The 15587-nt window shown below is 34.0% G+C and overlaps 1 protein-coding gene across 2 annotated transcripts in view; it reads right to left on the reverse strand.

Moving 5' to 3' along the window:
- The window catches only part of KCNT2 (potassium sodium-activated channel subfamily T member 2), a 379267-nt gene that overhangs the window by 268746 nt on the left and 94934 nt on the right, over window positions 1–15587 (reverse strand). For both annotated transcript variants that reach the window (XM_035010164.1, XM_035010163.1), the window contains exons 2-3: window positions 5802–5881; window positions 3332–3431 (exon numbers count right to left, since the gene is read on the reverse strand). In XM_035010164.1, the coding sequence (XP_034866055.1) occupies window positions 3332–3431; window positions 5802–5881 (180 nt within the window). The remainder of the gene's footprint in view (window positions 1–3331; window positions 3432–5801; window positions 5882–15587) is intronic.

Here is a 15587-nt window from a genome sequence, read left to right on the forward strand (position 1 = left end):
CAGTCCTAAGAGGTAAATATATAACAATACAGGCCTTCCTCAAGAAGCAAGAAAAGTCTCAAATACACAACCTAAACTTACATCTAAAGGAGCTGGGAAAACAACAGCAAATAAAGTCTAAATCCAGCAGAAGAAGAGAAATAATAAAGATTAATGATATAGAAATTAAAAAAATAGAACAGATCAACAAAACTAGGAGCTGGTTCTTTAAAAGAATTAACAAAATTGATAAACACCCAGGCAGACTTAACAAAAAGAAAAGAGAAAGGACCCAAATAAATAAAATTATGAATGAAAGAGGAGAGATCACAATCAACACCTCAGAAATACAAACAACTATAAGAGAATATTAGGAACAGTTATATACCAACAAATCAGGCAATCTGGAAGAAATAGATAAATTCCTAGAAACATATAAACTACCAAAACTGAATCAGAAAGAAAGAGAAAATCTGAACAGACCCATAACCAGCAAAGAAATTGAATCAGTAATCAAAAATCTCCCAACAAACAAGAGTCCAGGATCGGATGGCTTCCCAGGGGAATTCTACCAAATATTTAAAGAAGACTTAATACTTATTCTTCTGTTCCAAAACTGTTCCAAAAAATAGAAATGGTAGGAAAACTTCTAAACTCATTTTATAAGGCCAGCATTACCTTGATTCCAACCAGACAATGAACCCACTAAAAAGGATAATTACAGATCAATATCCTTGAGGAACATGGATGCAAAAATTCTCAACAAGATACTAGCTAATTTAATCCAATAGTATATTAAAAGGATTATTCAACATGACCAGGTGGAATTTATTCCTGAGCTGCAAGGGTGGTTCAATATCTGCAAATCAATCAAGGTGATACATCACATTAATAAAAGAAAGGATAAGAACCATATGATCCTCTCAATAGATGCAGAAAAAGCATTTGATAAAATATGACATCCTTTCTTGATAAAAATCCTCAAGAAAGTAAGGATAGAAGGAACATACTCAAGATCATAAAGGCCATATATTAAAGAATTACAGCTAACATCATCCTCAATGGGGGAAAATGAAGAACTTTTCCCCTAAGGTCAGGAACACAACAGGGATGTCCACTCTCACCACTGTTGCTCAACATAGTACTAGAAGTCCTAGACTCAGCAATCAGACAACAAAAAGTAATAAAAGACATCCAAAATGACAAGGAAGAAGTCAAACTTTTACTCATCGCAGACAACATGATACTTTAAGTAGAAAACCCAAAAGACTCCCAACAAAAAATCTCTAGAATACAGGAATTCAGCAAAGTTGTAGGATGTAAAATCAACACAGAAGTCTGTTACATTTCTATACACCAATAATGAAGCAGCAGAAAGAGAAATCAAGGAATCAATCTCATTTATAATTGTACCAAAGACCATAAGATACCTAGGAATAAACCTAACCAAAAAGGTAAAAGATCTGTACCCTAAAACTATAGAACACTTATGAAATAAATTAAGGAAGACACAAAGAAATGGAAAAACATTCCATGCTCATGGACTGGAAGAACAAACATTGTTAAAATGTCTATGCTACCCAAAGGAATCTACACATTCAGCAATCCCTATCAAAATAACACCAGCATTTTTCACAGAGCTAGAACAAACAATTCTAAAATTTGTATGGAACCAGAAAAGACCTAAAACAGCCAAAGTAATGTTGAAAAAGAGAAGCAAAGCTGGAGGTATCGCAATTCTGGACTTCAAGCTATATTACAAGGTGTAGTCATCAAGACATTATGGTACTGGCACAAAAACAGACACATAGATCAATAGAACAGAATAGAGAACCTAGAAATGAACCCAAACTATATGGTCAACTCATCTTTGACAAAGGAGGAAAGAATATCCAATGGAAAAAAGACAGCCTCTTCAACAAATGGTGTTGGGAAAATTGGTCAGCCACATGCAGAAGAATGAAACTGACCACTTTCTTAAACCATACACAAAAACAAATTGAAAATGAATGGAAGACCTAAATGTGAGACAAGAAACCATCAAAATCCTAGTGAGAACACAGGCAGCAAGTTCTTTGACCTCGGCCACAGCAACTTCTTGTTAGACACATCTCCAGAGGGAAGGGAAACTAAAGCAAAAATGAACTATTGGGATTTCATTAAGATAAAAAGCTTCTGCACAGCAAAGGAAACAATCAACAAAACTAAAAGGCAACTTACAGAATGGGGGAAGATATTCACAAATAACATATCAGATAAAGGGCTAGTATCCAAAATCTATAAAGGACTCATCAAACACAACACCCAAAAAAACAAAAAATCCAGTTAAGAAATGGGAAGAAGACATGAACAGATATTTCTCCAAAGAAGACATAAAAATGACTAACAGACACATAAAAAAATGTTCAACGTCACTCAGCATCAGGGAAATGCAAATTAAAACTACAATGAGAATAGCAATTGCACTACTAGGTATTTATCCAAAGGATAAAAAATAATTATTTAAAAGGGCCCATGCACCCCAATGTTTATAGCAGCACTATCTGCAATAGCCAAAATATGGAAAGAGCCCAAATGTCCATTGACTGATAAATGGATAAATTAAAAGTGAGATAGATATAGATATAGATAGATATAGATATAGATATAGATTCCACAATGGAATATTACACAGTTATCAAAAATAATGAAATCTTGCCATTTGCAATGACGTGGATGGAGCTAGAGTGTATTATGCTAAGTAAAATAAGTCAGTCAGAGAAAGACTCATATATGGAATTTAAGAAACAAAACAGATGAACACAGTGAAGGGAAGGAAAAATAAGATAAAAACAGAGAAAGAGGGGCACCTGGGTAGTTCAGTCCTTTAAGCATCTGAGTCTTGGTTTTGGCCCAGGTCATGATCTCAGGGCCGTGAGGGCAAGCCCCAGGATGGGCTCTGTGCTCAGTGTGGAGTCTGCTTGAGATTCTCTCTCTCTCTCCCTATGCCCTTCCCCTTGCTTTCTAAATAAATAAATAAATAAATAAATAAATAAATAAATAAATAAATATTTTTAGGCAAACCGTAAGAGACTCTTAACTATAGGGAACAAAAGAGAGTTGCTGGAGGGGAGGTGGGTTGGGGGTTGGGGTAAATGGGTGATGGGCATTAAGGAGGGCACTTGTAATGAGCCCTGGGTGTTGTATCAAGTGATGAATCACTAAATTATTCCTCTGAAACTAATACTACACTATGTCTTAACTAACTTTAATTTAAATAAAATCTTGAAATAAAAATAAAAATAAATTAAATTATAATCCATTTCAAAGTAATAAAAAGAATATTGTTGAAGTTTGGACAAAGACACCTTACCATTCATTTCCTTGTGAAGGGTTTTCTAGTAGCACTCGGATTATGTATAATAAGCAGCTTAATAATTTGAGAGAAAAATTGAATAGACGAATTCTTAGACCTTTAAACAAACAACAAAAATTTAATTTTTATTTGAACTTAGTTCATGAAGGACCAAAAAAAAATTGTCAAAAATAACACCTTTAAGTATAGAACTTAAATTGTATTTAGAAACTATAATACTATAATTGTCTAAACTCTTAAATTTTAGGTAGCTGAATTTTAATTACCTAAATACTTAAACAAAAACTGACATTGACAGATTGTATGCACTGAAAATGGCAATGAATATTATACTCAAGGATAAATCTAGGTTTGAGCATTCAGAAGCCACAAAAATATTTCCAATCAAGATTGGTTCAAATATTCTTAGAAGTGTAAGCAATTTTTGTATCCATGAATTTTGGAATAAGTTTTAGCTAGCTAGAAAACCTAGACACTTACAAGTTCATCAGATAGTTTATAAATCTTTTACTTTCAGAACACCTTGTGGATTTGATTATAGAGAAATTATAATCATGTATATAATTATATATGTACTCTCAATTAGTAATTATATAATTGTAGAAGAGTCATAATCGCATTTGCTGGAAAATACATGCATACACACACACTTTTTAGTTTGACCAGTTGAAACCTACTTTTGACTTTAGGTTGAATACCAATGAAATCTTTGATATTTGGGGGTATTAAGACTGCCATGTATGTATCTGTAAAACTGTATAGGTCATAGTTATGCAGCCTATAATACTTGATGATGAAGAAGAGCAATTAACATTAAGCAAAATATGCCTAAAGTCTGATTAATAGAAGCATTACCTTTCCTGTAATTATCAGGTGGTATCTGATTGATGCATTATGAATAAAATTTTCAGAAAGGTCTTCTTATAATTATTATTTAATAAAATCTGGAAATGAAATGTCATTTTTTTTACTCTGCTATATATGAGTGTACTTGAAGTAACATTTCTTAACAATAAAAGGTTAATGCTTATTAATTGTGTAATTTTTCCTAGGTTTCCCTATTAAAATGCTAGGTACATTTTATGGGTTAGCTTCTTCATAAAGTCTTTTAAACTGTTCATGACATTGCCCTGGTTTTATAGAACTGGTCTCCTCAAATGACTATTTAATCAAAGTTGGCTGCTGGTGAAGTATTCAAATAATGCATCTATCTTTTCTGGCCTGGAAAGATAGCATTGTTAGTATTAAAATCAAGGAAACCTATTCAGATGATGATGTGGCCACTTTAGGTAATACTTCTTGGTGGGACTTCCTTGGAAATTCTAAACAACCAGGTTGGAAAGGCATTAGCTATGATTAGCCTTAACTCTGGAGCTAACTTGCCATTAAGAATCTCTAACCAGGGATACCTGGTTAAGTCGTTAAGCGTCTGCCTTCGGCTCAGGTCATGATCCCAGGGTCCTGGGAGCGAGCCCCGCATCGGGCTCCCTGCTCGGCGGGAAGCCTGCTTCTCCCTCTCCCCGCCCCCTGCTTGTGTTCCCTCTCTCGCTGTGTCTCTCTCTGTCAAGTAAATAAAATCTAAAAAAAAAAAAAAAAAGAATCTCTAACCAGTGTGCCTTACATACTGAAACAGTCCCTACACTCGGTATTTGGATAAACTCCCACAACTTGGGCTTTTCTCTTTGGACCCTATAGAGACACAACTTAATCTAGACCACCCCAAGAAGATTCCAGGGTCAAAAAGAACAAAAAGTCTACACCAATCCATAATACAGACTTCTCCATTGTTTGCTGACATTTTAAGCAATAATCACATGAAAAATTATATATTGACTCATTATATATGGCTTTTAAAAAATATGTGGCATTACAGGGAGGCTACAAGTATCACTGACACATCAGCCTTGAATGGTCTTAGGTCAGTGACTATGCCAATTTCATGTCTTCTTGAAGTTGAAATGTTTCCCAAATTTATCTGATGAGAAGCATCAGTGGAGTGTGAAACTCTGAGCTGAGGCCCACACTTCCTGATTCAAAATCTCCAGAGAAGGGTGCTAGTTATCTGTACATTTCAGAAAACCCTTGTTATCAGGCATGATTGGGAAGCATTAAACTCTTCCTCAATAAATCAGATAATTATTCCGGTTTGGTCAGAGCCTTCTCAGTATCCCTCACAGTTAAAATAAGGGGACCCACATTTAAATTATTTTCCTAAATGTCTCGACTAATCCAGATGGTCCGCTCACAAGTCTGCTTATTGATGTGGGATTTGGGGAATTACAGGTATTCAAAAATCCTAACACCACCAAATGTAACATCTATAGCTTTCTAAACTTTTACTGCCTGGCAGAAAAGATTATCATATTTATTCTACATAAAAGATATTTTGCAAAAGGATTGCATGGCTGAATTTTTTTAGGCAAATATGTACAAACATATACACAGGAGAATAAAATGAATTACTCACTTGATCTCTGGTTTTTGATAAAAAATAACTTTAGTCTCTCTTTAAATGTGTTTTCATTCATATAGAATTCAACTTGTACCCTGCAAGCAGAAGATAAAAATATAATTAATCTAAAGATGAATACATTTTAAAATAATTTTATTTAATGCATTATATACTTTGAGTGAATCCCCACTACAGAAAATGAAAACTGAGTAAAAATACTGAATTTTTTGGAGAGAAGCTGTTACTTTCTAATTCTAAACATAGAGTAAGTTCAAATATCATATATTTAATTCAATTATCTGTATTACCAGATGTAATGAATGGTATAAATAATTCAAAACAGCAATAATATGTGTCTTTGGAATAATTTTGAATCAGTGTTTTCACAAGTATTTTCTCTGTCATTAGAATCAATTGGGTGTTTGAAGAATCCAGTTCGAACACCACCACCTGATATGCTGTATCAGAATCTTAAGGCACCAGCCTGAAAATCTATTTTTAAAAAGCCTTTCCGTCCATTTTGAGCCTATTTGGGACCCACATTATGGGACATTTTACCTCTTTATTTATTTATTTAAGTTTATATTAAAATATACATGGATCAACAAAGGAGTAGTAACAACATGTAGAATGTTAAAGTCAACATAGCTAGGTTATAAACCAGACAAAACAATTAAGGAACTGAATATTATATATTTAATCTACAATACAATAATAGCAACAGTCTAAAAAATAGTAGCACGCTAATAAGTACATTTGCTTTCTCCCTAAATTCCAGCAAACTTCTCTCATATGATGACATAATTAATATTTTCAAAAAACTGGGTGAAAAGAAATATTAGGTTCATGATGATTTGTTAATAATCATTTGAAATGTTATTTTTTATTTGAAATTTTCTTAATTAAATGGTCTCAAATACACTTATTTTATGTTTCCAAAACAGCTAAGAAAGCACTTTAATGTTTACACAAACAATAGACTTAATTTCATTTTTCCTAATATCACAAAATTTTTACAATGTGATCTTTATAAACTAGAAACTTTATTTTGTAACTCTTAATCCCCTTCACCTATTTTGCACCTCCCAAACCCTATCCCCTCTGGCAATCACCATTTTGTTTTCCATATATCTGAGTTTTGTTCCATTTTGTTTGTTCATTTGTTTTGTTTTTTAGATTACAAATATAAGTGGAATTCTAGTTTTAAAATAAGTCATAGGATGTAACATACAGCAAGGTGACTATAGTCAATAATATTGTATTGCAAATTTGAAAGTTGATAAGAAAATAAATCTTAGAAGTTTTCATTATAAGAAAAGAAATTCTTTGTAAGTCTGTATGGTGATAAATGGAAAGTAGATTTATTGTGGTGATCATTTCACAATGTATACCAATGTCAAATCATTATGCTTACACCTGAAACTAATATAATGTATGTCAATTATACTTCAGTTAAAAAATTGCAATATCCTCTAGCAAAACACGTATGCATCCCTACACATACATAAACATACATGTTACAAAAGTGCATGCACACAGAGACACAAAACTCCAGTAGTATCTTAGAAATCCATCATTGAGTCTGTTTTACTTGTTTTTTGGCTGAAAAGGCAGTTCATTTTAAATAAAGTAACTCTAATATTGATATCAAGCTAAATTATTTCAAATCTGCTATGGATACAAAAGCAATTTTGAAAGGACATATGGCTATTATGCAAGTAATTCAACAAAAGGCCATGAAGATTTGCTCTAGAGTTATCAAATTTATAAGACTATTAGTCCATTCTTCCAATAATATCTGAAGTTCAGTACTGGGTTGAACTAAACAACAGAGGTTTAACTAAAATTAGGTCATTTAAAGCCTTATGCAAAATAATGAGGAATCTGGAAAGCATCTCATATGAAGACAAGTTTAAGGAACTGGAAATGTTTAGCCTAAATATGAACAGTTAGCAGTAACAAAATAGCTGTCTTTAAATATTGAAGTGGCCATCATTATTAAAATGAGATGACTCATAATATGATGCTCTATTGTATAAGATTAATCATAGAGAAATAGGAGAATTAGGAATGAGATTACCCAATTTTGAAATGGCCATCATTGTGAAGTGAAGAGTTCTCCAATATATATAAATGTACCAAAGACTGGATAACAGCTTGAAATGCAGTGACTGTTTTTTTCCTGAGGTAAAGACAATTTTGCATGAGATAAATTCTCTCATTAAATGACTTCCAGATTCCCTCCTCATTATAATATTATGTGAAGTAAAACAATTAATCTAGTGATCTCTGAGACCATATGATCACCAGGGAACATAAGATATTAAAGCATAAGTTTATACAAAGGATATTTTTAAAGCTAAAGCTAACATACAAAGCAAAATACTTTTGGATCCATGTCTTTTCTCAGGTACAGAAAAACGACTTTTAAGTTAACTACTCATAATATTGAGCAGAGCTTTCTTTTATTTTTTTAATAACAACTTTTCCGAGAATCAAAGCCAGTTAATGTTAGTATATTCTTAGAGGACCTTCTTAGCACTAATAGAGTTCTCTAATACTCAGGGACTTAGTAGAGTTTAGTGTTTATCCCTACTAATTTTTTCATGATTTTAATTTATTTTAAATATTCTCTTCATATTTCTTTTTCCAGATTTAAATGTGCTTTCCCTTTTTTCCTTCTCTCCTTCCTTCCTCCCTCCCTCCCTTCCTTCCTTCCTTCCTTCCTTCCTTCCTTCCTTCCTTCCTTCCTTCTTCCTTCCTTCCTTCCTTCTTCCTTCCTTCCTTCCTTCCTTTTGTTCTTCTGAACTCTCTCCTCCAACTAACTTTATTTGAATTTACCTCCATCCAAATAGGTCAACTTAGTGCACTCTTTCTGGACCTTCCCCAGAACCCCACAGTTTTAGTCACATTTATCCCAGTGTAATAGTGGAATTATAATTGTGTTTAATAAAAAAAAAAAATGGAATTACAATTACTAGGTGGTATCTTCTCCTATTGACACATTTTCATTGTTTAATAATATTAGCTTTCTATTGGTCAACAACATTTTATTGTTTGATTTGCATAGACCCTACATATTCTTTGTGACATTTATTTCTGGGTATTTTATAATTTTGGTTGCTATTTTTAAAGTGTTTTGTTCTAACCTTTAACTTTTGGTTTTAGTATTGTAAATAGCTACCATGTTGAATTCCTTCATATGCAGTAATACTTTTTTTTCCAGGTTTATTGCTTGGGTTTTCTAGACAGACAATCATGTCATCTAAAAATCTCCAATATTTTTATTTACATTTAATTTTTATTATGTTGACTAGCACTTATTGAGGAAAAAATATCAACTGTGGTATGCATTCTTAGAAGGCCTCTTGTGCTTTAGCAATAATTATATTGTCATCCCTGGAATTGCAATAAACATTTATATCTTACTAAAAATCCTATCAGGAGTGGACAGATATTGATTGCTTTCAAAAGCCTATCTTGATTCTATCAAATTGATGGTACCTTTTGGGGATTTTTTTTTGACATTGGTTTGGTGAATTGTTTTAATAGTTTTTCTATAATGCAATTATTTTTTCAATTCTGGACTAGTTTTGGTAGTCATGAATTATTCAGGTAATTTACTGGTGGATTCATTTTCTTATATTTTTAGGAGTTTTTCTTCAATAGTCATAAATAACTAGCACATTGATGTGCTATCATCTTTAGATTATTCTAATATCTTCAAATATGAACTGAAAAAATATATGAATTGAAAACCTCTCCAGATTTTTCTACAGACTGTAACAATTCTGATTACTACAAAGATGTTTTGTGTAACTATTGTTAATTTGCCTTAATATTGACTTTAATTTGTTACTTTTTTTTTCTTTTCTTTTCCTTCTGGTGCTCTGGTTACCTGAATTTAGTATAAGAATCATGCAGGATCTTGTTAAAAGCTAATTTCCTTGTTTCACCCTTAAAATTCTTCTTTACTAAGATAGGTCTTACCATTTTAACCACACAAAAAATAATTCTGACCCAGGCTACCCAGACAGTTCTTTCAGAAACACTATTTCACTTTTTTCAAGTGCTAATAATGCCTTGGGCTCTGTAGGATGTCAAACCTTTGCAGATATTCGCTTTGGAACTTGTAGTAGATCACTACCAAAGGAAGATTCTTCTCCAATTTCTATTTGGTGCTGTCCCTTCCTACCTCCCTCTGAGTCTGCAATATTGGTCACAGAGTCCATGCATGAGTTTTTATGACTATACTCATGTCAAACAAGGCAATACCTGCCTGGACTTTCTGTCCTCAGCAGACAGGTTCAGTGGATACATGTTAGTCTCTCTATGTATTTATTGGTGGGTGTTTTTCTTTGGAAAATCTACATCTGGATGTTAAGTTAATGGACATAGCTCCATTGCAATTCCCCCCATGCCTTAAGAACTTTGCACCTGGCATCATTTTTGTGCTTTTAAATTGGTGTATCCCTCTAACTCTATGTTTGGTGCTCTGACTCCAAAGATCAAGGGAAAAAAAGAAAATCTCTTTGTGTTCTACTGCCAAGTTTCTCTCACTCTATTCTGACCACACTACTAAAACTAAAATGGGGCTTATACCTATGAGAATTACACCTTTCCAAACATACATTATTGTAAATGTACCCTTATTTTTCTAAAGTCATTGCTATGTGTTGAACTATGTCCCTTAAAAAGATATGTTGAAATCCTAACCCCAGTACCTCATAATGTGACCTTATTTGGGAATGAGTCATTGCAGACATAATTAGTTAAATTAAGATGACATCATACTGGAGTAAGATGGATCTGTAATCCAATACCCCCGGTGTCTTTATTACAGGAAAATTTGGACCCTGACAAAGAAGAAAGATGGCCATATGAAGACAGAGACAAAGACTGGCCACAATCCCAGGAACAGCTAGGGCTACAAGCTGAAAAGGCAAGTGAGGATTCTCCCCTAGAGACTTAGGAAAGAGCATAGCACAACCAACAACTTGATTTCAAACGTCTATAATCCAGAGCTTGGAATTAATAAACCTCTGTTGTTTTAAGGCACCTAGTTTCTGGTTCTTTGTTATGGCAATCCTTCAAAACTAATACAGTAATATTCCATGATGATGAGAGTAGCATTTCGTAGTTATATGAAGTAAGTCCTTCAGAATGTAAGCTCCACGAGGGCCAGAACTGTATTTTGTTTTGTTCATGATTGTATCTTTAGCATGTCAAATATTACTTGGGACCCACTAGGCATTAACTGTGAGTGATTGAAGGCCAACAATCAGTGAGATCATATTATGCAACCATCAAAAACACACGAAAGCTTGCCATTTACAACGATGTGGATGGAACTAGAGGGTATTATGCCAAGCGAAATAAGTCAATCAGAGAAAGACATGTATCATATGACCTCACTGATATGAGGAATTCTTAAATCTCAGGAAACAAACTGAGGGTTGCTGGAGTGGTGGGGGGTGGGAGGGATGGGGTGGCTGGGTGATAGACATTGAGGAGTGTATGTGCTATGGTGAGTGCTGTGAATTGTGTAAGACTGTTGAATCACAGATCTGTACCTCTGAAACAAATAATACATTATATGTTAAAAAAAAAAAAAAAGAAGATAGTAGGAAGGGAAAAATGAAGGGGGGGAAATCGGAGGGGGAGACGAACCATGAGAGACTATAGACACTGAGAAACAAACTGAGGGTTCTAGAGGGGAGGGGTGTCAGGGGATGGGTTAGCCTGGTGATGGGTATTAAAGAGGGCATGTATTGAATGTAGCAGTGGGTGTTATATGCAAACAATGAATCATGGAACACTACATCAAAAACTAATGATGCTAGGATTGCTAGGAATGGCATGGTTAAATATCAAAGCCCAGTTTGGGGAAAAAGAAATGTGTGTTTTCAAAGAGGAACCCCTTGGGTCTCAAATACTTAGGTCATGTTCAACAGATGCTAGTTCTTAGCATGAATCCAGAAATTACATGAAGACACTCATATACAGTGAAAGAAGCACCTTTTAATTTTATATCATTAAATTCACCAATGACCTAAGACTTTATATCAATACTCCAAGCAGCCTCTTTCATTTTGCATTCATAGGGAGAAGTCATATTTCAATAATGGGCACAACTCACTAAGACATATATATATTTCTTTAGGATATTTTAGTACTTAGTACTCTTAATTCAAGTAAAAATAACATATATGACTTGGAATAGGTAAACCATATTGGGCTGAATATATTTAAGGACAAAATGACACAATTTGGAGGAAGAAGGGAAAACAGTCAAAAATAGAACTTCACTCCAAAAATTGTGACATTAAAACTAATGGATTTTCTAGGGAAACTGACTTTTTTTCCCACATTAGTTTCTTTTTTTTTTTAGAACTCTTACTGCAGTTTATTTTTTAACAAGAGGAGCTGGAGTTCTGTCCTAAATCTACTTTTGGAATCTTGCTTTTGTTTTTTTTAATTTTTTTAATTTTATTTTATTATTTTATTATTTTTATTATGTTATATTAATTATGTTTACTTAAACATAGAAGATGCAGGCCTAGATTATCATTTTTAATTACTGCATGGTAATTCTTCTGTATATTCCTCTATGTTAATAATACACTATTTTTTCACAAACCCCTTACATATATAAATGGAGCCTCAGGTTTTGTTTACTATAAAAAAAATCATCTATATTATCTAATAAATATAAATAAGTAATAAATACATTTTCTGCATTTTTCACTAAATAACATGAAACCTGTTTATCAAATTTTTTTTATTATGTTATGTTGATCACCATACATTACATCATTAGGTTTTGATGTAGTGTTCCATGATTCATTGTTTGTGCATACCACTCAGTGCTCCATGCAGAACATGCCCTCTTTAATACCCACCACCAGGCTAGGACAAAGAATATAACAGTAATCTAAAAACCTTGTTAAAATTTCACCATTTTAATAGTCAATAAAGTTCTCTCATGCAACATTCCCAATACATTTTTCCCAAACTGTCCAAGAAGGAAGAGAATGAATGATACAGTCAAAATGTGTAAATATTATACTAGAAATAAAATTGCTCTCAGTTTTGTCAGAAAAATTATCCAAGATTTAGAAATAAGCAATAGAGATTACTAGGTGGTCTTTCAGTGAAATGCTGGCTTTGACTTTCTATTTTCTGTGCAATTTTACAACTGTGAAGGAGCAGACATTAGTGCAAAGAGTTTTGTGTAATCAATATGCAAAGAATTACCATCCACTAAAAAAGGTAACTCAAAAGGTTAAAGTTGATGGCCCTGTAGGTCTTTTGGAAGAGGGGTACTGACTTAGCAATCTTATTCTAACATTGCTTAGTAATACCACCTTCTTCTTTTTTTTCCTAATTAATTAATTAATTACTTTTTTTTATGTAGTGTTCCATGATTCATTGTTTGCATATAACATCCTTGCAATACGGCCCTCCTTAATACCTATCACTGGGCTAACCCATCCCCCCACCACCCTCCCCTCTAAAAACCTCAATTTGTTTCTCAGAGTCCATAGTCTCTCATGGTTCATCTCCCCCTCTGATTTACCCCCTTCATTAGCACTCACCATAGCACATACCCTCCTCAATGTCCATCACCCAGCCACCCCATTCCTCCCACCCCCCCACCACTCCAGCAACCCTCAGTTTGTTTCCTGAGATTGAGAATTCCTCATATCAGTGAGATCATACTTGTCTTTCTCTGATTGACTTATTTCACTTAGCATAATACCCTCTAATTCCATCCACGTCGTTGGAAATGACAAGATTTCATTCTTTTTGATGGCTGCATAATATTCCATTGTATATATACACACCACATCTTCTTTATCCATTCATCTGTCGATGGACATCTTGGCTCTTTCCATAGTTTGGCTATTGTGGACATTGCTGCTATAAACATTGGGGTGCACGTACCCCTTCGGATCACTACGTTTGTATCTTCAGGGTAAATACCCAGTAGTGCAATTGCTGGGTCATACGGTAGCTCTATTTTCAAATTTTGAGGAACTTCCATACTGTTTTCCAGAGTGGCTGCTACCAGCTTGCATTCCCACCAACAGTGTAGGAGGGTTCCCCTTTCTCCACATCCTCACCAACATCTGTTGTTTCCTGACTTGTTAATTTTAGCCATTCTGACTAGTGTGAGGTGGTATCTCATTGAGGTTTTGATTTGGATTTCCCTGATACCAAGTAATATTGAACACTTTTTCATGTGTCTGTTGGCCATTTGGATGTCTTCTTTGCAAAAATGTCTGTTCGTGTCTTCTGCCCGTTTCTTTTTTTTTTTTTTTTTTTTTTTTTTGCCCATTTCTTGATTGGATTATTTGTTCTTTGGGTGTTGAGTTTAAGAAGTTCTTTATAGATTTTGGATACTAGCCCTTTATCTGATATGTCATTTGCAAATATCTTCTCTCATTCTGTCGGTTGTTGTAGTGTTCCATGTTTCCTTTGCTGTGCAAAAGCAAAGTACTGGTACACAAAAACAGTGTAACTGTTTCCTTTGCTGTGCAAAAGCTTTTTATCTTGGTGAAGTCCCAATAGTTCATTTTTGCCCTTGCTTCCTTTGCCTTTGGCAATGTTTCTAGGAAGAAGTTGCTGTGGCTGAGGTCGAAGAAGTTGCTGCCTGTGTTCTCCTCTAGGATTTTGATGGACTCCTGTCTCACATTTAAGTCTTTCATCCATTTGAGTCTGTTTTTGTGTGTGGTGTAAGGAAAGGGTCCAGTTTCATTCTTCTGCAATGTGGCTGTCCAATTTTCCCAACACCATTTGTTGAAGAGACTGTCTTTTTACCATTGGACATTCTTTCCTGCTTTGTCGAAGATGAGTTGACCATAGAGTTGAGGGTCCATTTCTGGGCTCTCTATTCTGTTCCATTGATCTATGTGTCTGTTTTTGTGCCAGGACCATACTGTCTTGATGATGACAGCTTTGTAATAGAGCTGGAAGTCCAGAATTGTAAGGCCACCAGCTTTGCTTTCTTTTTTAACATTCCTTTGGCTATTTGGGGTCTTTTCTGGTTCCATACAAATTTAGGATTATTTGCTCCATTTCTTTGAAAAAAGTGGATGGTATTTTGATAGGGATTGCATTAAATGTGTAGATTGCTCTAGGTAGCACTGACATTTTCACAATACTTGTTCTTCCAATCCATGGAAAATGGAACATTTTTCTTCCAATCCATGGAACATGGAACAATTTTCTTCCAATCCAAGGAACATGGAATGTTTTTCCATTTTTTTTGTGTCATCCTCAATTTCTTTCTATTTCTCTATAGTTTTCTGAGTACAGATGCTTTGCCTCTTTGGTTAGATTTATTCCTACATATCTTATGGTTTTGGGTGCAATTGTAAATGGGGTCAACGCCTTAATTTCTCTTTCTTCTATCTTGTTGGTTTATAGAAATGCAACTGATTTCTGGGCATTGATTTTATACCCTGCCACTTCACTGAATTCCTGTATGAGTTCTAGCAGTTTTGGGGTGGAGTCTCTTGGGTTTTCCACAAAAAGTATCATATAATACCTAGCTTCTTAAATGCTCTGTGGACCAGTTTTAAAGTATTACTGTTTTGCTCATTAATTAATGAGTTGAGTATAATTTTTGACATGTTTTCATTTTATATTTGTACAAGGGACATGTTTTTCAAACTTTTGAAATTTATGCTTTAATAGCTCCTCCTTAAATTAATAAGAATTTCTTATTAATTGTCAGTATAATTTAAGTTGGTGCAATCACTCTGGACAACAATTTGGTATTTATATTATAAAATA

This window comes from Mirounga leonina, unplaced genomic scaffold, assembly GCF_011800145.1.
Source record: "Mirounga leonina isolate KUSES-001 unplaced genomic scaffold, KU_Mleo_1.0 Mir_154, whole genome shotgun sequence".
Classification (NCBI taxonomy): Eukaryota; Metazoa; Chordata; class Mammalia; order Carnivora; family Phocidae; genus Mirounga; species Mirounga leonina.